General features: G+C 38.6%; 1 protein-coding gene across 2 annotated transcripts in view; it reads left to right on the top strand.

Moving 5' to 3' along the window:
- The window catches only part of kpna3.L (karyopherin alpha 3 (importin alpha 4) L homeolog), a 31,009-nt gene extending 13,819 nt beyond the window's left edge, over positions 1 to 17,190 (top strand). Inside the window, exons 3-17 of one of the 2 annotated variants that reach the window (XM_018244994.2) lie at positions 387 to 476; positions 595 to 618; positions 703 to 761; positions 1,473 to 1,568; positions 2,602 to 2,687; positions 2,988 to 3,074; positions 3,353 to 3,522; positions 4,622 to 4,666; positions 5,253 to 5,384; positions 6,833 to 6,961; positions 8,406 to 8,510; positions 9,267 to 9,338; positions 12,091 to 12,253; positions 14,307 to 14,401; positions 14,536 to 17,190. In XM_018244994.2, the coding sequence (XP_018100483.1) occupies positions 387 to 476; positions 595 to 618; positions 703 to 761; positions 1,473 to 1,568; positions 2,602 to 2,687; positions 2,988 to 3,074; positions 3,353 to 3,522; positions 4,622 to 4,666; positions 5,253 to 5,384; positions 6,833 to 6,961; positions 8,406 to 8,510; positions 9,267 to 9,338; positions 12,091 to 12,253; positions 14,307 to 14,401; positions 14,536 to 14,634 (1,452 nt within the window). In that variant the 3' untranslated portion in view covers positions 14,635 to 17,190. 2 annotated transcript variants of the gene reach the window in all.
- The last annotated feature ends 3,599 nt before the right edge of the window (positions 17,191 to 20,789 follow it).

Below are 20,789 nucleotides of genomic sequence, written 5' to 3'. Positions count from 1 at the left end.
TTCCAAGAAAGATCGTTCCTTTCAATACACACGTGTAGAGCTGAATCGTTAGATATACAGGTATATATAATAGAATGCTAGATTCAGCACTAACAATGGCTGATGTTTGGGTGCCTTCAAAGGCACCCAATCAAAATTTTCCGTCCAGCCCGATCGAGGAGCCGACCGATATCAAAGTCTTCTGCCGATATTGGTTGGCTCTTTTCCCACCATATCCACCATGACAATTAGTTTTGTACTATATTATCTGTGTGTCTATGGTCACCTTTATTAGATCTGTAATTTCTCTGTGCTGACCCCTTTAATGGTTTGGAAATATGTGGGTTCAATACATTGCTTAGTTCTTTAATAGGCTGCTAAGGCATCCACATTTGCTTTCATTTCAGAACAAACGAGATGAGCACCTGTTGAAAAAAAGAAATGTCCCGCAAGAAGAGAGCTTAGAAGATTCTGATGTCGATGGAGATTTTAAATCGGTATGGGATGATCTGAAACAAATTCTGTCATTGGTCTGTTCTTGCATATCTGGCTGTCATATGGATTTTCCCTATTATTGGTAGAATTAACTAATGTTTTCTCTTTTCTCTTAATTAGCAAAATGTAACCCTCGAAGCAATATTGCAGGTATGTATGTTTTTTTGTTCAGTGTTTCATTATGTAATTGCTTTCATTTCTGCAACTGAATTTAGAATTATTCTCCATTTGCAGAATGCCACCAGTGATAATCCAGCAATCCAACTAAGTGCAGTGCAAGCAGCAAGGTAAAGAGTGTAACATTTAATGATTCTTTGCACTGTATACCTCAATCTTGTTGTTGACCCTGTATAATGTGGAAAAAATACAGGTAAAAGGAGCGCACACCAATCAATAAAGTATTTGGCAATATATGATGAGGTGCTGGAAACCAAAAGTTAACCCCACAGAGAGTAACAAGATACATATTATGCAATATGCTAGGTTTCTCACGAAAACCTTTTTCTCAAACAAAGGTTGTATCACAAAAAAATATGTCAATTAAAACAATGTTATATCAAAAGCATCAGCATACATAACATTAAACATCTATACATACCACCCAATTGTATATAAAAGGCAGAAAAAGACAACAAGGAGTGGATACACCTGCCAAAAAATGAGTGGGCCCCAACGTTTTGGCACAACGGCCTTTGTCAAGGAGATTCACTTCACTCAGAATGTGGAAAAAATGCCAAATCTAATATTTTAAATAGGTCATTTATCTTGGGGGGATGAATGGATATCAAACAGGAGACTTAACTTTGGTACCAGTTTTATTTTCAGATTAAAATGTGTTCCTAGATAGTGTCCCACTATGAAATGTGGGAAAGGTCCGTGTGTACTAGATTTCAGAAGTTTGCTTATATCAAAGCTAAATCATGTGCTGTTATTGAAGGAAATGCTCATTTCTGGGCAGGATCTTATACAACTAATGTGTTTTCCTGTTTCCATTGCAGAAAATTACTATCCAGTGACAGAAATCCACCTATTGATGATCTAATAAAATCTGGAATTTTGCCGATCCTAGTGAAATGCTTAGGGGCCGATGATAAGTAAGAACACTGCTCTTTTTTTAGAATATCATTATATTATCATGTAGTAGTGATGTGTGGGTTGGGTTTTTCCCGAACTGCACTCGACCCTAACCCGCCCGCCCCAACCTGCATCCGACTTCCGGGTTCCCTTTATAGACCCGCGCCGACATGCCCCGCAGATGACATCACAAAAGGGGCGGGACGAGCAGGCATGTGGCTATAAAGTCGGAAGCCGGCATTTGAAGGTGGCGGGCGGGGAGAGCAAGAGAAGAGCTCAACCGCCACCCGCAAAGAGGAGTCCTGCAGGTATTGGGCCAGCCCGCACATCACTATCATGTAGGTTATTAGATTTTACAATTCAAGTGATTCTGTATGGTTGAGGTTCTGCATAAATCTGCTTTACAATGTGGCACATTCCAGTGAGGATCACCTGACAAGCACCAGTACCGGCACTTTAATTTTTTTTTACAGGGAATACAGTGGTACTGTGCAAACAACACTGTTCCACTGTATTATTTGCCTAAACCTCTTCTCCTTGGTGTATTTCTGCACATTGTACATTGTTGTTTGATTCAGTTTTTTGATACCTTTTAAAAACAGTACTTACTGTGTTAGAATTGTGTTAATGAATCAAGTTATTTATGGGCCAGCTTTAGGTCACAGTTGTCCTTTGAGGAAATACCTTTCTATTTCTCTTTGGTAAACTATTTACTCTTTGCTATTACTTATAGCCTCACAACTGTCAAGGGGGCAAACAAGCTGATATTTTTTATTGTGTTAATCTGCAGAAGGGCAGATATCCCAAAGTGTGGCCATGTGACGCGGTTGTGACCAAATCCTATTTAATTGCACCTCTATTGCCGTATGAATGAGACTGGGAGGTTAATGGAATATTCTGGGAAAGTGCAACGGAATCACCAGCCAAAGCAACATCCATTTATAGTGGCAAACGTGTTCAGCAAAAAGTGTTTTAAACATGCGTTTTTTTTACATCTTGCTGCTTTTTTATTTCTAATTTTGTTCTGTTAATGAGTCATTTCAATTTTTGTAGCCCTTCTTTACAGTTTGAAGCAGCATGGGCCTTAACTAACATAGCATCAGGAACCTCGGCACAAACCCAGGCAGTGGTTCAGTCCAGTAAGTATGATGAATGTATTTTCTGTAGAAAACAGAGCATACACAGAAAATGCAATGGCACCAGACAAATGTCCCTATTCGACAACATAACCTGTAATTTTCTGTGGGAAATTTTGGTGGCTGCAGACGTCTGTGTTTGCAAATGACTAAATGATATGTTGACTGTCGCAGCAGTGTAATCATGCAGCTTTCCATTTATTCATATAAAGTTCTGGTTTATATTGGTATGGGGGTATGGGGTTTTTTTTGTGAACGTCGTTTTTCGTCATGAAAGTCTCTAACTCCATATTCTCTTACCAGATGCTGTGCCTCTGTTTCTGAGACTTCTCCATTCCCTGCATCAAAATGTTTGTGAACAAGCAGTTTGGGCGCTTGGAAACATTATAGGTGAGCATTATGGTTTCCTTGTAGTCCAGAGGCCAGTGCAGTGCCACATCTTGTCTGCGAGCATCTATTTCGACAGCCCTGAAACATGCCAACTGTAAGGTGTAGTTAATTGTGTACATTCATTCAGTTGCCATGTACACATTCAAATGAGAGCTACCATACGTGTTTGTTCTTTATAGAGTTTGTTGATTTATAAAGATCACAATTTATGGTTTTCGCATATGGAGAATTCCTCTAAGTTAATTTGACTTTCAACTTTTGCATTATCGTTCCTGTAGGAGATGGGCCTCAGTGTAGAGATTACGTCATCTCGCTCGGAGTTGTCAAACCGCTTCTTTCATTCATTAACCCCTCAATCCCCATCACCTTCCTTCGGAATGTCACTTGGGTCATTGTAAACCTCTGCCGCAATAAGGACCCTCCACCGCCCATGGAGACTGTCCAGGAGGTAACTGAAATTTGGAATGCTTTTATTTGCAAAGCACGTTTCTTTGTTATAAGGTCAGACGTTTTTCACAGTTCCTTTTCCACTTGAAAAAGGGCCGTGTTTGGGCCCAAAACGTTTAGTTGTTTGAGATCGGAGCCTTGTAACCGATAAAGGCTTTTTACATTACTCTTACGGATGGTGCTGTGACTCCTATTGCTACAGTTCCTAATTAGAACAAGGAAGATCTTAATCTGATTATCTGCATTAATTAGTCTTTGGGTGTAGTAAAAGGCATGTTTAATACAAAATAAAAGCAAGGCAAATGTGTAGTGAGGGTTATTTCTCAGTTGGTGGGCCAAATAAGGTTGACCCAATTGTTTGTTGCTCTGCCCATAATGCATGCATTTCCTGGCCAGCTTGTTGCAAGAGGAATGCATCATTGGCCAATATGTAGCTCTCTCAATTGGATTTTCCTACCTTCCTGATATCTGACAAAGCCCTTTTTTTATTAAAGCATTCATAGCTGTTGTAAGCTCATTTAAAATTCTCAGCTGTCAATCAAATATTGTCTGCCCCCTCCTCTATGCCTTAGGCATAGAGGCAGGGCAGACGATTACTTTCACTTTCCATTCAGCACTTACTAGATGTCACTGCTCTCCCCACATTCCCCCGTTCTCTTTACCATTTAATTGTGTATCCAGGGCATGGGGATGGACATCAGGTCCCCTATTCTGGTGCACAGACAAGATTCTGAGATGATATAAGACTTGCCTTAATAACAGTGTCCACAAAATGGCTTCTGCCTGCTTGTTATAATTATGATTTCCCAGACTGAAGGAAACAAGATTCAAATAATTGATATAGTGTAATTAAAGTTTATTTTGCTTGACTAATGTCATAAAATAGGATTTTGAATAATGTTTTTGGCTGACGGGTCCCCTTTAAAGGTGGCAACCTGTGTATCAAAAAGAACTCCTGGTTGAAGAATTTGAATAACCCCTGCTCCCTGTGTCCACTGCTTAACTAAAGAGGAAATTATCTAGAAGTTGAAAAAAACCTGCTTACATATTGTTTTCAGTTCTATTTACTGATACACTGATTTGATTTTTTATATTTACAGATTTTACCTGCATTGTGTGTCCTCATTTATCATACAGACATCAATGTAAGTATTCAGCCTTTCACAAATATATATTTTTGAGCATGAGAAATTGCTTTTCTAAACCTGTTTATTTGTGCCATGTCAGTAGAAGTAATGTCTACAATTTAGCTACATATCCTGTGATTTTAGCTGTACCTGTAAAACACTTTGGGATAAATAGACACAGTTCGATAAATGGAAACTAGGAGGTTGAGAGCTTACAAACCTAAATTAAAACTAGTGATGTTTGGGTTAATAATACAAAGCATGTGTCTATTATATTAGTTTGTAAAACTCCAAAATAATTCAAAATCACTTTTGTCCCAAGCATATGGTTAGGCATATTCACAGAACTATGATAAAATAGGACAAATATTGGCAAGTAGCTGAAATGCTGACTGTCGACTAATGTAGCGATGAAAGGTACAAAGTAATCTGACAGCAGGTTTGAATCTCAGGTTAATTGAGAAGCAGGCAGCACATTATCTTTTAGGGCCATTTGTAGAATTAGTAAAGCAGCCTGAGGTGCCCATTTTTATATCACATCTAGACGTGGTATCCCAAGCTCTTATGCAGTTCATGATATGTAATAAACCATTTTCTTTTCTAGATTCTAGTGGATACCGTATGGGCTTTGTCTTACCTGACTGATGGTGGCAATGAACAAATACAGATGGTGATAGATTCTGGAGTCGTTCCATTTTTAGTACCTCTCTTGAGCCACCAGGAAGTAAAAGTACAAGTAAGTCTCGATGCTGCATGTTCTCTTTTTAGAATCTTCCCATTATTCCCATTATTCCTATAAAGGAGCATTGCAATGAAAGCGTGTAGAAATGATCTGATTGTTTTTAACATTACTATTACTAGTATTGGTTTTTCTTTTTATGAATTTTAGTTTTACCTATTTGATTCTTTAAAGGGGTTGTTCATTTTCCAAACAATTTTTTTCAGTTCAGTTGTTTTCAGATTGTTCCTCAGAAATAGACTTTTTTCAATTACTTTCCATTATTTATTTTTTACTGTTTTTCCAAAATATAAGTTTAATGGAGTTGTTCACCTTTGAATAAACTTTTAGTATCATGTAGAAAATATTTTTAGACAATTTGAAATTTCTTTTCATTTTTTATGTGTGGTTTTTGAGTTATTTCGCTTTTTATTCAGCAGCTCTCCAGTTTGCAATTTTAGCAATCTGGTTGCTAGGGTCCAAATGACCCTAGCAACCATGCATTGATTTGAATAAGAGACTGGAATATGAATAGGAGAGGCCTGAATAGAAAGATGAGGAATAAAAAGTAGCAATAACAATACATCTGTAGCTTTACAGAGCACTTGTTTTTTAGATGGGGTCAGTGACCCCCATTTCAAAGCTGGAAAGAGTCAGAAGAAGAAGGCAAAGAACTCAAAAACTATAGGAAATAAATAATGAAGACCAAATGCAAAGTTGCTTACAATTGGCCTTTCTGTAACATACTAAAAGTTAACTTAAAGGGGAACCACCCCTTTAAAGTTAAATGTTCGTGTCTCTGGTGTTTGAGTCTGGCAGCTCAGTAATTCAGGCGCAGACTCTAAACAGTTACACTTTTGCAACATTTAGTTGATACATTTCTGAGCAGCATCTCTGGAGTATTAGCAACTATTGTATCAATTTTAACAGCTGCCTGTAATGAAACCCAGAGATTCTGCTCAGCAGGGACAAACATAAGAAATGTATCAACTAAATGTATCCATGTAGAACAGTTTACAGGGTCGGTGAACTTAGAACCCTTAGAGCTGCTTTAGAAGGTGAAAAATGACACTTTACATTTCAATATTTGAAAAACTGTGACATAGAAAATAGAAAGTAATTGGAAAAAGTCATTATTTCTGATGACAACTAGATGTTTAGCTCAGATTTTGCAATTCTTCCTGATTTGTGGCACCTATATGGTAAATGATGCTCCTCCCTATTTTGATTGGCCAGTCGACTGGACATTCTGGATCGTAATGATTCAAGCAGTTATAATGTATGCTGAATCTGGGGTTGCTATCCGCTGCCACAATCTTCTGTTGATTAGAACTGAATGGGGTTGGACATTTTGATCCAAAGAATTTGCAAAAGAACACGCAGAGCAATCTTAAAGCACATGTTTTCACCCCATTTTCAGGCCTCCATTGAATCAATGTACATTTTTAATTTTCCCCCCTCTACAGACTGCAGCCCTAAGGGCCGTTGGTAACATTGTTACTGGAACAGATGAACAGACTCAAGTCGTCTTAAACTGTGATGTTCTTTCTCATTTTCACAATCTTCTAACCCACCCTAAAGAGAAAATTAACAAGGTAATTTGCTGTATTTTATCTGTGTCTCGTCTGAGTGTTGGGGGGGGGGGGTAAAAACTTTCGTCATAGGTTGCATTTTGAATAACAAACAATTGAAATTGGAATACATTAATAGCTATCTGAAAATAGGCAAGAAAATCCCAATGGCTGAATACCTGATAAGCCCATTAAAGGGGAACTAAAGTCTAAAATCGAATAATGCTTGAAATGCTGTATTTTTTTTTATCTTAAACATAAATATGAGCTTACTGCACCAGAAGCCTAATTAAACAAATGATTTATGCTTTCAAAGTTGGCCACAGGGGGGTCATCATCTTGTTAAACATTTTTGCAAACTGGAACAATCGGTCAGCACTTACCCAAACCACAAGCTTGATAGACAGGTGTACGTGCAAGGTTGTCCACTCCAACTGGCTAGATAATTCAAAACGAATTCACTGCACCATCCAAATTGTGTATAATCTTAAAAAGCCTTTATTGGGTTTCTGGCTTGCTGGTTACAAAGTTTTATACTCGCTTATTACTTCTAATGAGTGAGTATAAAACCAACAGTAGTTCATTAACTTGGAAAAAGGCCATGCAGGCCTAAAACGTTGTTCGTTTGAGATCCAAGCCAGAAACCCAATAAAGGCTTTAAGATTATACACAATTTGGATGGTGCTGTGATTTTCGTTTTGAAACATTTTTGCAAGACCAAAACCATGCACATGCTCAGTGTGGTCTGGGCTTCAGTTGGCGGTTAAGCTTAGGGATACTCAAATTATCAAAACAGCACAAGTCAAAAAATATCTGCCATAGCAGCAGATACAGCCAGACTTAATAATCAGAATATGCAGACTGCACTGTATCTGAGGATACAAATCTCCTTGAATTCTGGGAAGTCCCTCCCCCCTGCTGTGAAAGTATGATTGTTTCCCTGCAGAGTGGTTAGGGATTATCTGAAGTTTCCTATCCACAGCAGTCAGAGCAAGTTAAACGAAGGGGAAATTTCACTGCATACAGTTGGGTTTCTTCTAAAACCGGTACACATTTTTTAATAAAAGTATATTAGAGATAGGATCTTTTTCATTAAAGAACGTAAAAATGGGGTTTTATTTTTTTGCCTTTACATCCTTTTTAATGATTGGTCTGCATAGGCTGTATTAAGATCTGATCATTGGTTCCGTTTTAACTTAAATATAATAACGATAGAAAAGGGGTATAATCATGTCATTAAAAAAATTCAATGGGATGTAAAGACTTTTGGGCTCATTAAACAACACTGGGCTTACATTGTTGTACTTGAAACAGGCTAAACAAAGCTGATCAGTTGTTATTGGATACTAGACGAGTGTCATATTTTTCATAATTTGTCTTCCTATAAGTTCCTAATGTACTGTAAGCAAAATGTTTTCTTTATTTGTCTTTGCAAACCAATAATGAAATTATTCTTTTATTCATATAGGAAGCAGTGTGGTTCTTATCTAATATTACAGCAGGAAACCAGCAACAAGTTCAGGCTGTCATAGATGCTGGCTTAATACCTATGATTATACATCAGCTGGCTAAGGTGAGTTATGCATGACTTTGTCTTTTCTGTTTTAAAAAGTTGGATGTTGGAATTTTAACATTCAGAAAACATGTATGGAATAAGTTCATGTGTATATATATGCAGTAGTTTCATTTTTAGAAAGTGGTTACAGTGCCATAAACTGAAATACATGATGTACAGAGCTAACGAATTGTTATTTTGTATAAATCTTAACAGGTGATCTAATGGAGCTATAGGTGCCTAACTCTACTAGGATAGTCTTCTAATGTACAGAACATGATCTGGAGGCCCTCTGGGTTCTATATTTGCACAAGTAGCCAGTTCCACTAGCAGGCAAAGAATTAAGAAGAGAGGCTTTTTGTGTGGCATACAATCAAAGTGGCATAGCTTGTGTATGAAACTGAAAGCCAAGTAAAATGATACTTTTTTTTTTAATGTTTTTACAGCTAAGTTGGCTTTAAAAAAAGACCAAACCCCCCCTCCAGAAATATGTACACGTTTAAATAATTTATGCACTCACATGATTGGGCTGGTTGTTAAATTCCCTCAGCCAAGGACCAGCTTGTGTAAAGGCACAGTTTGAACCCCTGTGTGGTCTGATTATTTGCCCAAGGGATGAAAGTTTGGATCAAGAAAAGATCCATTTATTTGTTGACCTTGTGAAATAAGCAGAGTATATATGGCCAGCTTTATTCTGTTCTTCTATTTTTTTGTAAATTTTGTACATTTATATGTGTTTGTGTTCATATATATATATATATTTAATTTTTCTAGGGGGATTTTGGAACCCAGAAGGAAGCTGCCTGGGCCATCAGTAACTTGACTATAAGTGGAAGAAAAGATCAGGTAGGTTTAAAACTGTATTTAGTATTGTTGTTTTCATCATAAAATCACTTAAGGTATTATCTCATCATAAAACAGGACAAAACTGTAATATTTTATGAGAGGTTTTAATTCAAACGTCACTTAACAGCTCCATTATTCACATTTTGTATAATGTTCTGCATAGACCCTTGAGCTTCATGTAAAGCGTGAAGGGAATTTTATTACTACACACCAAGAACAAACCAGTATTGCTTTTGAACCACCTGTGATTCACTAAAATACTGCCTGGCATTGCAGGCACAGAGCAGATTTGAGGTGGTTTTGAGCCGTATTGGCGTTCTCTCTGCTGGTGGGTGGAACGTGTCACCCCAGGGCAATAAGAAATATCCCTTAATTATATTGTACATGTGATGAAATTATACATTAAGCATATAAACCATTCCAACAGTTTTCCCTTCCATATTCATCTTTGTTTATTGTTCAAAGAGGGGGGCACAATTTTGAGTCATTGATGTTGCCAGTGATGTGAATGTGTTTGGAGTAGCAAAATGCTGCGGTCATTGACCAGAATTTTTAGGCATCCCACTTGTGACCTTGTGTGATCATGTCTGTACAGGGCTGTCCAATGTGTGACTATAAAATAAAACTGCTGTAAAATAAAAAAACATTTTTTACTGGTATGGATTCCCTACCAACACTTTTTTCAGTTCAGTTGGTTTCAGATAGTTCACCTGAAATAAAGACTTTTTCCAATGACTTTCTATTTTCTACGTGTGACTGTTTTTCTAATATTGAAGCGTAAAGTGTCACTTTTTACCTTCTGAAGCAGCTCTGGGTGGGGGTCGCCGACCCTGTAAGCTGTTCTTAATTGATACATTTAGTTGATACATTTCTTATCTTTGTCCCTGCTGAGCAGAATCTCTGGGTTTCATTACAGGCAGCTGTTAGAATTGATACAATAGTTGCTAATATTCCAGAGATGCTGCTGAGAAATGTATCAACTAAATGTAGCAAAATTGTAACCGTTTAGAGTCTGCACCTGAATTACTGAGCTGCCAGACTGAAGAGAAAGGAACAATAAAATTTAGATTTAGAAAAAACTGTACAAAATGAAAAGTAATTGAAAAAAGTCTTTACTTTTGGTGAACACTGAATCTGAAAACAATGGAACTGAGAAAAGTGTTTTGAAGGTGACCCACCCCTTTAATGAGCAATTGACTAAAAAATAAAAATTGACCTAAACAAGAAAATATAATTCTAAGCAACTTTGCAATATACTTATTAAACCTTTTCAGTGTTTTATCTGTAACAGATAATGTTAATGTTTGAGCATCCTGGGGAAAAGTGTGTATGTATGTATGTTTGTATATGTGTATATGTGTGTATGTGTGTGTGTGTGTATATATATAATATATATATATATATATATATATATATATATATATATATATATGAAATCCAAAGGTGCACTCCGTTAACTGCGTCGAAACCTGGGTGCCAGCCAAAGTAAATGGATATTTGCAGAAGAAAGCGACACTCAGGAAGTTTTTTTTGATGCAAAATATTCGTGTATTTATTCCACTCAACGTTTCGATCCCACACAGGGATCTTCGTCAGGAGATTACAAACAAACAGCCAGACCATGCCCCAACCCAGAATTTAAACCCCCTGGCCATTTATTGGCGCCAAAACCGTTGCTAAGCAACCACCAAACAATGTGGGGAAGTGTAGGGATCTGCATAGAGCAGTGTGGGATGTGAGAACATCATATAAGTATCGATAGTGCTGGCAAGTGTAGCCATGTGAGACAAAGTGAAGCATAAGATAAAAAAGTAAGAAAGTAGCAAGTGGGGAGACGTGCCATTGTGTCAGTTTTAGGCTAAACATCACAGTATAGCCGCCAGCCAATCGCAACAAGCCTCTCCGTGAATCGACCAATCATTGCGCAGTGTAGAGGTGGGTGTGCGCGTAGACGCACCAGGACTGCTATACTCCGATCCGCTCACTAGCTGGCGTTACCGGGGCAACCGGATGACGCTGTTCCGTGCAGAACTGACAGGGGGAGCCGTGCGGGATTCCTTATATGCGGCCAGCCGACATTCTTTCAAAGTAGCGCTGCGAACGGCCAGCTACAGGTTACTCTGTAACCATATTGCAACAGCCAAAGGACCGCTAAGGAGACAGTTTACCGCTACTCCGCTCATGAGTGCCAAAATTACCCAACCGTCATGGCTGACACAATCAAAGTAAATAAAATCGACACGGGTATATTCATCCTTGCCCACATAACGCTGCTTCATGGCACTTTCAACTCTTATGTAGGCTGCGATCTGGGGGCTGCTGGCACATTTGGGGCACAGGGAGGAGAGGGGAGGAGGAAGGGAAGTAGGTTAAAAACAAGTTATAGGAGAGGAGGAAAGAAGGACAGATCAGAAATAGAAGTAACATATCAAGCAATGGGGGGCCTTAAATATAATAATATTATTAATAATGGAAATGTGTTATTATAAACATTGATTTGACTCACACTTGAGACTTCATCAGGAACCAGGTTGAATAAAGATGATTTTACTTTTTTGAATCAAGTCCTATGTGTGCTGGATGTTATCAACATTTATATTAACACATATTTCTGTTTGTTTCCTGTACTTATTTTAGTGTGGTTATTTATATGCATATATTTATATTTCACAGAGTAATATATTAACCCATTATACTGTCTGTAGTACAAGTGAATTGGCTAACACATAACCCATCTTTCTGTTGTATGCAGGTGGAATACCTTGTGCAGCAAAATGTTATCCCGCCGTTCTGCAGTTTGCTGTCTGTAAAGGATTCTCAAGTTGTGCAGGTTGTTTTGGACGGTCTGAAAAACATTCTAATTATGGCAGGGGATGAAGCTAGTACTATTGCCGAGATTATTGAGGAATGTGGAGGTAAGGACTGTATGATCTCCACCTCAACTAATTCCTTTGCATACAGTGTTCTGCACTGGTAATATCTGTGTGTTTGCTTTAGAAACAATATAGTTTATATAAACAAGCTGCTGTGTTGCCATGAGGGCAGACATTCAAAGCTGTCATGTAACCTGTGCAAACACACAGCTAACCGTATATGTGGGTGGTTGTATGTGGATGATTTTGCTGTGAACAGACAAAATGCCGTCAAAGGAGCTCTCCATGCAGGTGAAACAAGCCATCCTTAAGCTGCAAAAACAGAAAAAACCCATCCAAGAAATTGCTACAATATTAGGAGTGGCAAAATCTACAGTTTGGTACATCCGGAGAAAAAAAGAAAAAAAGTGCTGGTGAACTCGGCAACCCAAAAAGACCTGGACGTCCACGGAAGACAACAGTGGTGGATGATCACAGAATCATTTCCATGGTGAAGAGAAACCCCTTCAAAACAGCCAAACAAGTGAACAACACTCTCCAGGAGGTTGGCGTATCGATATCCAAGTCTACCATAAAGAGGAGACTGCATGAAAGTAAATACAGAGGGTGCACTGCAAGGTACAAGCCACTCATAAGCATCAAGAATAGAAAAGCCAGCACAGTTCTGGAAAAACATTCTTTAGACAGATGAAACCAAGATCAACCTCTACCAGAATGATGGCAAGAAAAAAGTATGGAGAATGTGTGGAACAGCTCATGATCCAAAGCATAGCACATCATCTATAAAACATGGCGGAGGCAGTGTGATGGCTTGGGTGTGCATGGCTGCCAGTGGCACTGGGACACTAGTGTTTATCCATCATGTGACACAGGACAGAAGCAGCTGAATGAATTCTGAGCTGTTCAGAGACACTGTCTGCTCAAATCCAGCTAAATGCATTCAAATTGATTGGGAGGCTTTTCATAATGACCAAGAACATACAGCCAAAGCAACCCAGGAGTTTATTAAAGCAAAGAAGTGGAATATTCTTGATTGGCCAAGTCAGTCACCTGATCTGAACTTAATTGAGCTGCATTTCACTTGTTGAAGACTAAACTTCAGACAGAAAGGCTCACAAACAAACAGCAACTGAAAGCCGCTGCAGTAAAGGCCTGGCAGAGCATTAAAAAGGAGGAAACCCAGAATCTGGTGATGTCCATGAGTTCAAGACTTCAGGCTGTCATTGTCAGCAAAGGGGTTTCAACCAAGTATTAGAAATTAACATTTTATTTTCAGTTTTTTAATTTGTCCAATTACTTTTGAGCCCCTGAAATGAAGTGTTTGTGTTAAAAAAAAGGCTTTAGTTCCTCAAGTTTTTATGCAATCTTTTTGTTCAACCCACTGAATTAAAGTCTGCAGTTCAACTGCATCTGAGTTGTTTCATTTAAAATTCATTGTGGTAATAATGTACAGAACCAAAATTAGAAAAAAGTTGTCTTGTAGACAATGATCAAATCGTATAGAAGCAAATATATATTTGTAAGGAACAACCAACATTTGACTATAATTTTCCCCCTGAGTTTAGTCTGTCCTGTTATAGGCCTTAGAGTCACGGTATCGCTGGAGTTTAGGGCTCTAGGGAAAAGGCTGATTCAGATAAAAGGTTTAAAGCTTTTGTTATTTTCATGAAAATAACCTGTTTTTAAGGCTCTTGGCACAAGCACTGTGGAGCTATGTTCCTCTTAGGGATAACCATGTTAAAAATTCTTATCCCAATCTGCTGGTTCCTGGGCTTCCTATGTCTGGTGTTGTCAGGCTGGGATTACAGTAGAATGCAGAAATCACCATAGAGACCCCTGCCAGACTGTATCAGCATTTGCCATAGAGCACATTTGCCTTCAAATAAAATAAAAAAAGCAGCAGGATAAATCATGTTTGTGCCCGTCATGTACCATGGGCTGAAGAGGGCATGAATTCACTTTTAATGTCCAGTAAAATATGGTCTTACATTTGTCTTTATTTTGAAAACAAGTGAACTTGTGCCTGGCAGAATGTATCTCATCCTATGCTAAGCAATGTTTTTCTAAATGTCTCATTTCTCTGTTCTGTTTGTAGGATTGGAGAAAATAGAATCACTGCAACAACATGAGAATGAAGAAATCTATAAACTAGCATTTGAGATCATAGACCAGTATTTCTCTGGTGATGATGTAAGTGCTTTGTCTTTCTGGGTATAGCACTGACTGTTTATTTCAAATTGGTGTCTAGAAAAAAGTACATTTTTCCTGCAAAACCTCTGTAACAATGAATTTAAAAATGATTGTTTTCACGTTCTCGTCTGCAGATTGATGAAGATCAAAGCCTTGTTCCTGACGCTACCCCAGGAGGTACATATCATTTTGAACCCACAACCAGTCTGCAAACAAAGGAATTTAACTTCTAAGTATGTTGCTGTGCAGCTTTTCTGTCCCTCCGCATACAGCACCACCAGATATCGACCCGTTGAAGAAACATTAAAGGCTTAAAGATACACACACGTCTCTTCGTTTTGATGCTTCTAAAGCAAAATCATGTTATCTTGTCACCTTGCAGTTGCCAAATATCACGTTCACACGGACTGTAATTGCATATGCATGATCTCGGTTTTCTTTGAAATTCTGACAGTCCCAACTATATCTCCTGCCTTTTCCATTCAGCACCATGTGCTGACGGCCACAACGTTCTTCTTTCAAATTATTCCATAGTGGTGGCATATCAGCTTACTGCGGGAAAGTCGCTCCTCTTGAATCTGCTGCACTGTACATCCAGACTTTGGTTTGATGCCGTTGTTTTGGAAGAATTTGCAGGAGTAGTCTGCTCTGAGCCTCCATCTTCCTACATGAACATTTTCATATTTTGTGGAACTAGATCTTTAACGGAAAACAAAACAAAAAAAAAAATTACAAAAAAAAAAAAAACCATGCAAGCCAAAATATTTCATTCACGAAACCGAATAAAGGTTTTACTTGGGTGATTTCATGAAACAAATTGTTTAAGAGAAAGACAAATGTAGGTCTGTCTCTAATTGGTGTTTCCTAAACTGCCTCAGAAGTCAGGATTGGAGAGAAAAAAAAAACGGAACTATTTCTAAGCAAAATGCTTTGTATTCTTTTGAACATCATGCCGTATTTGACCACTTCTACATACATATCCCGCTGTTTTGAAGTAACCAAAAGCTGTGCATGGAATTTCCTCTGAGCTTCTAGAATATGCCAGTTGAGCTGAAGCTGAAAGCAAGAGTAACTTACAAACCAAGCTGAGATTTTGACGAGAACAAACGTAAAACACGCGGGTGGGGTGGGCCGGGGATGGAACCTTGCTTTCATCTTTTAGTTGACTTGGTCTTTTGTTTCATTTAGGTGGCTACAGGCTTTAATTTTATTGGGTTCAAACTGTGGAGCTTTCATGTTTACTGTAATGTAGTCTTAAACAATTTATACTTCGTAACCAGTGCTTTTAAAATCATGGTTGGCAAAAATAGAAATATTTAAAGCTTTATTCAGAATGACGCAGGATGTTTAGCACAGAAATTAGCCGACAGCTGGTGGAAAGAATACGGCTCATGGAAGTGTGTAAGAGGACGGAACTCCTATAAGGTGGGTCAGTAGCGCTATATTGTCTCGCTTTCCTGCTGTACAGTTCCCTTTAATAATGTCCACATATGATGGCTGCCGGTTATATACCTTAACGCTGACCTGGCCACCTGACAGTTAGAACCTGCTAAGATTGTGAAATATTACAATTATAATGGCTATTTACTTTCACAAACTCTGACTTTTGGAGTTTTTTTTTTTTCCTTTGTGGTCGAAGCTACAGTGACCAGGAGCGCGTCGCAACTCCGACACTAAAACGCAGTGTGTTTGCGTTTGACGATTCCCAGTTAAGTGATGTGATAGGATAGAGGAATGAAAACTACTTAGCATACCTGAATTGGTTAATGTTTACTGTATCGAGGAAAACGGACGCCAGCCAAGTTTTTGTGGGTCAGCTTCTCTGACCGTCAGTCGTGTTACTGAAGAACAACGCAGCAGATGCGCTTTCATTACAATATATATCTGCCAAGGTAGAGCCACTTTAAAGAGGGGGGGGTTTTGTCTTGTATCGCCAGAATGATACAAGTGTATGTTTAAACTGCAAGATTTTTACTTGCTAAAGAATCTGTTTTAATATAGCAGTTTGGCCTCTGATTATTTATAGGTTTTATAAATTTTAGAATCAATTTCTCTTTAAGGTGGCTCAAAACTGATTCAACTCTTGTGCACATATAAAAAAAATTGAGTTGAAGTTCATTGTGCCTTTTTTTCTTTCCCCTGTCCCCCAGAGTTTTAGAGTTGAAGCTTCATATCGTAAGTGCATCCCATTCACACCCTCCGGTCTAAATGTGTGGTGTTTAACTTAAAAGTTACAGTTGAAGTCACAACTTGATATGGTCACGTTGCAGAGCGAAGCCCCGCTGACACTTTATCCACAAGCAGTATTTTTTTTTTTTTTTTAATCCATTTCACCTCCAAATTTTACAAAGAGCGTCAACCAGTTGAGTGTCGGTGCTTGTAGGGAAAACTGGCAGTTCCGCCAAGATGCTGCGACAGTTGCACCTGGGAGGAGTTTGCTTTCACAAGGAAGCTTTGCTGGCGGTTTGGAGGGTGTTAAAGCCTTAAAAGTGTACATGACTATTTTAAAGCGCTAACCAAGTGCTTGATTCGCTTACCTGGGCCTGTGACCGTATCAAGTTTTGACGGGGATTGCGTCGTTGAAAAGTTACAAAAATGGGGAAAAAAAAAAAACAAAGATTATTGCTGCACTTTTAAGTTTTCAAAACAGTGTTTGAAAATGCATTTTCTTTTATAATAACTGTTTAAATAGACTAAAATGTTCTTTCCGAAGAAGCATCAAAATGTGTTCCTAATTTTGTATATGGGCTTAGGTTTTGTAACCAATAAAAAGCTGCTATCAAATACTATATTTTTATTTGTGTGTGTGTGTATACGTTTGGGGCACTAATTCCCAACGCTGCTACTGGGTGTGACAATGTGGGGGACTTGTGTGCTAGAAGGTCATACTGCCTTTGACTTAACTGCTACACGATTCCTAAAAAAGTACTGTCCGACCTTTACCAGTAGTGTGACAATTCTACAGCATGGAGATATACAATACGAATCCCCCCAGCAGGCTTGGGATAGCAGTGTTTTATGGAGCACTAAAGTGTTGAAATTACCTGTCCTAGCTCTGTGGTTAGCACTGCTGTGCCAAGCCTGCTGGAGGGCTGCATATAGTATTTGTATTGGTCATATCCGTGACCTACCTGAGACAAGTTACTGAGAACAATATTTGCAGAATCCGCTCCAATAATCCTCACGTACTATTAATGGCCACAATCCATTATATTGAAGAGAAGTCCAGCACCAATATTATCAGTCATTTATGAAGCTTGATTGAAGCCTGAAACGTCGCTGCTATCCAGGTTCTGCCATGTGTTCCTAATAAAGGCATTTTATCTCATGATAATTTTGGTGCTGGACTTCAAATTCTCTTCACTTGTTACTGAGAAGCCACAAGCTGTGCCACCTCATGTACAGATTTACATAGGATTCAGACACCGGCCTGCTCTGCTGCCTAGCGACCCTACCTGACTGCCGGCTGGAAATAGTCCGTCCATGCTTGTGACTGAATTGTGGCAATATCCAACCAGACATCACATGATTCAAAACACGTTTTTTTTACCCTTTAAAGTGGACCTGTCACCCAGACACAAAAATCTGTATAATAAATTTCAAATTAAACATGAAATCCAATTTTTATTTTTTATTAAAGCATTCATAGCTGTTGTAAGCGTATTTAAAAATCTCAGCTGTCGATCAAATATTGCCTGCCCCTCCTCTATGCCCTGGGCACAGAGGCAGGGCAGGCAATTACTTTCACTTTCCATTCAGCACTTCCTAGATGTCACTGCTCTCCCCACATTCCCCTGTTCTCTTCCCCGTTTAATTGTGTAGCCAGGACATGGGGATGGACATCAGGTCCCCCATTCTGGTGCACAAACAAGATTCTGAGATGATTCAAGGCTTGTCTTTATAACAGTGTCCTCAAAATTTCTGCTCCCTGATTGCTATAATTTTGAAATCCCAGACTGGGATTTTATTATTATTCAAAATAATTTATATAGTGTAATTTAAGTTAATTTTGCATAATTTTTGTTGGGTGACGGGTCCCCTTATAACAAAATAGTTTTTGTCACCGTGAAACTTCTTCTTCACGGCCTTTGTCCATATGTCTGCAAATGGTGCACCTAGCAGACTTGTATTTCCAAGCTTGGCTGCAGATGCAGAGACTCTTGTACCCCAAATACTTTGCTGGCCGTCTTTTTTCTGTCAGCTCATTACATGATCTCTCTGCAGGAGGAAGGCTCTGCCAGTAGCCAGTCTCCGTTCACCTCCTGCAGCAGAAAAATTAAAGGAGAAACAAACCCCTTATTAAAAAAACCCTACCCCACATAGTCCCAGCCCTAATCCCAGCCTACCCAGGCAATTGCCCCTAACTTTTTACTTACCCATCGGTTCGGAGATCACGGCAGTCATCTCTTATTTGTAGTTTTGTTCACCTTTAGTATGATGCAGAGAGTGATATTCTGAGACAATTTGCAAATTGTCTCATTTTTTTTCATTTTTTATTATTTGTAGTTTTTGAGCTTTTTATTCAGCAGCTCTCCAGTTTGCAGTTTCAGCAATATAGTTGCTAGGGTTCAAATGACCCTAGCAACCATGCACTGATTTGAATAAGTGTCTGGAATATGATTAGGAGAGGGTCTGAATAGAAAGATGAGTAATAAAAAGTATATAAATAACAATACATTTGTAGCCTTACGTTTGATTTTTAGATGGTGTCAGTGACCCCCATTTGAAAGCTGGAAAGTGTCAGGAGAAGAAGGCAAATAATTCAAAAACTATAAAAAAAAAAAAAATAATGAAGTGCAATTCAAAAGTTGCTAAAATGTGCCCATTCTATAATATACTAAAAGTTAACTTGAGGATGAACCACCCCTTTAATCAAATCCCCCAAAACACATTGTCAGACGGGACCAATGGATCACTAAAAAAATCCCAGTGTTGACACACAACAGTGTAAGAGGTTGGAGGGGGACATTTAAAGGAGAAACAAACCCTTATTTAAAAAAAAATCCTCTAAACCCCTACCCCACATAGACCCCCCTGGAATGTCAGACTTCCCAATAGTAAAAGTTAACTTACAGGTGAACAGCTTCTTTAATAAACAGGAACTTTCATTCACCCATCCTTTTCATACTTTCCCACTCATGCAATATAGGGGATAATAATATTACATAGGTGGCTTGGAATCAGTATAAAGAGGCACTTACAGGGTACATTATACCATATATTAGATTTTCCATAAGCAGGGACTGTCTGCAGCCACGTGCTGTATTACTGAAGGCAGAACAGGTAGGAATATAGGGTTATGGGGTATATAGGTATATAATACACGAGCCATAAATATCCTGTAAATTATATCCTTCTAAACTGTGCCTAGTGATGTCATTTCTGTCACATGACACTGAAACTTGTGCATTATAATAAAGTACCCCCTGTTGTAAAATATGAGGATATTAGAATTTACCTCTGAGTTCCATGACCTGTATAAAAACACTCGGCCTTCAAACTCGTGCTTTTCAAATTTCCTCTACTGCGGGCGACTAATCTCCCCAAATGCCTAAATGTATACCTCCCAACTGTCCCTTTTTGAGCAGGACAGTCCCGCTTTTGACATCTAAACCCGCAGTCCTGGCGTGTTACTGAAATGTCCCAAATTTCTCTTTGATCACCTGCACTGAACAGCCAGAAAAAAGATACAATGTTTCTAACTTAATTGGCTTTTGCCAGAACAGCCACCAGGTGCACAAATATACTTTTGTAACAATTTTGAGATAAGCAAATAAGTAGTTGTAACAATTAGGATAAAAATGTCTCTTGGGAGAAGTTAGACTAACAGTTTAAAGGGCAATTCACCTTCATTAGCAAAACTGTAATAACTGGAAAAAAAAACCACAGAAATATGTTCAAACGTTCATAACTTGCCAAATTTTGTAAAATAAACATGGTAATTAGGGGGCATGGCCACAAAAATGGGCGTGGTTCAAATATACTCTTTTTGTGCCTCTTTCTATTTCCAAAATGCGATTCTCATTCTTACTGCCGGGATGGCATACGTATCGCTTCGTTTTCCGAAGACGCCCGAAATTGCCTCACAAGGAAACTTGGGGTGATTTCTGAATTCCGAAGCAATACGTATGACATCCCGTCGGCGATTCACATTCTTGCCGGTGGGAAGGCATTTCGTGTAGATTAGACGCCCGCAGAAGAAAAGATTTATCACTGGGCGTTTAATCTTCCCATCTGCCACCACCATTAGAGGCTGTATCTGCCCTCTAGGAGATTTTTATGCCCCTCCCCCCCCCTCGATTGCTCAGGGGCTCCATAGACTTTGTATGACATCATCATTTTCACATAATAAAGCAAACTTGGGGTATGAGAAATAATTGGACAACTG

The sequence above is a fragment of the Xenopus laevis genome, chromosome 2L (genome assembly GCF_017654675.1).
Source record: "Xenopus laevis strain J_2021 chromosome 2L, Xenopus_laevis_v10.1, whole genome shotgun sequence".
Taxonomy (NCBI): domain Eukaryota; kingdom Metazoa; phylum Chordata; class Amphibia; order Anura; family Pipidae; genus Xenopus; species Xenopus laevis.
Note: the sequence above shows the minus strand (reverse complement) of the source record. Positions and strands in the feature narration are given on the sequence as shown.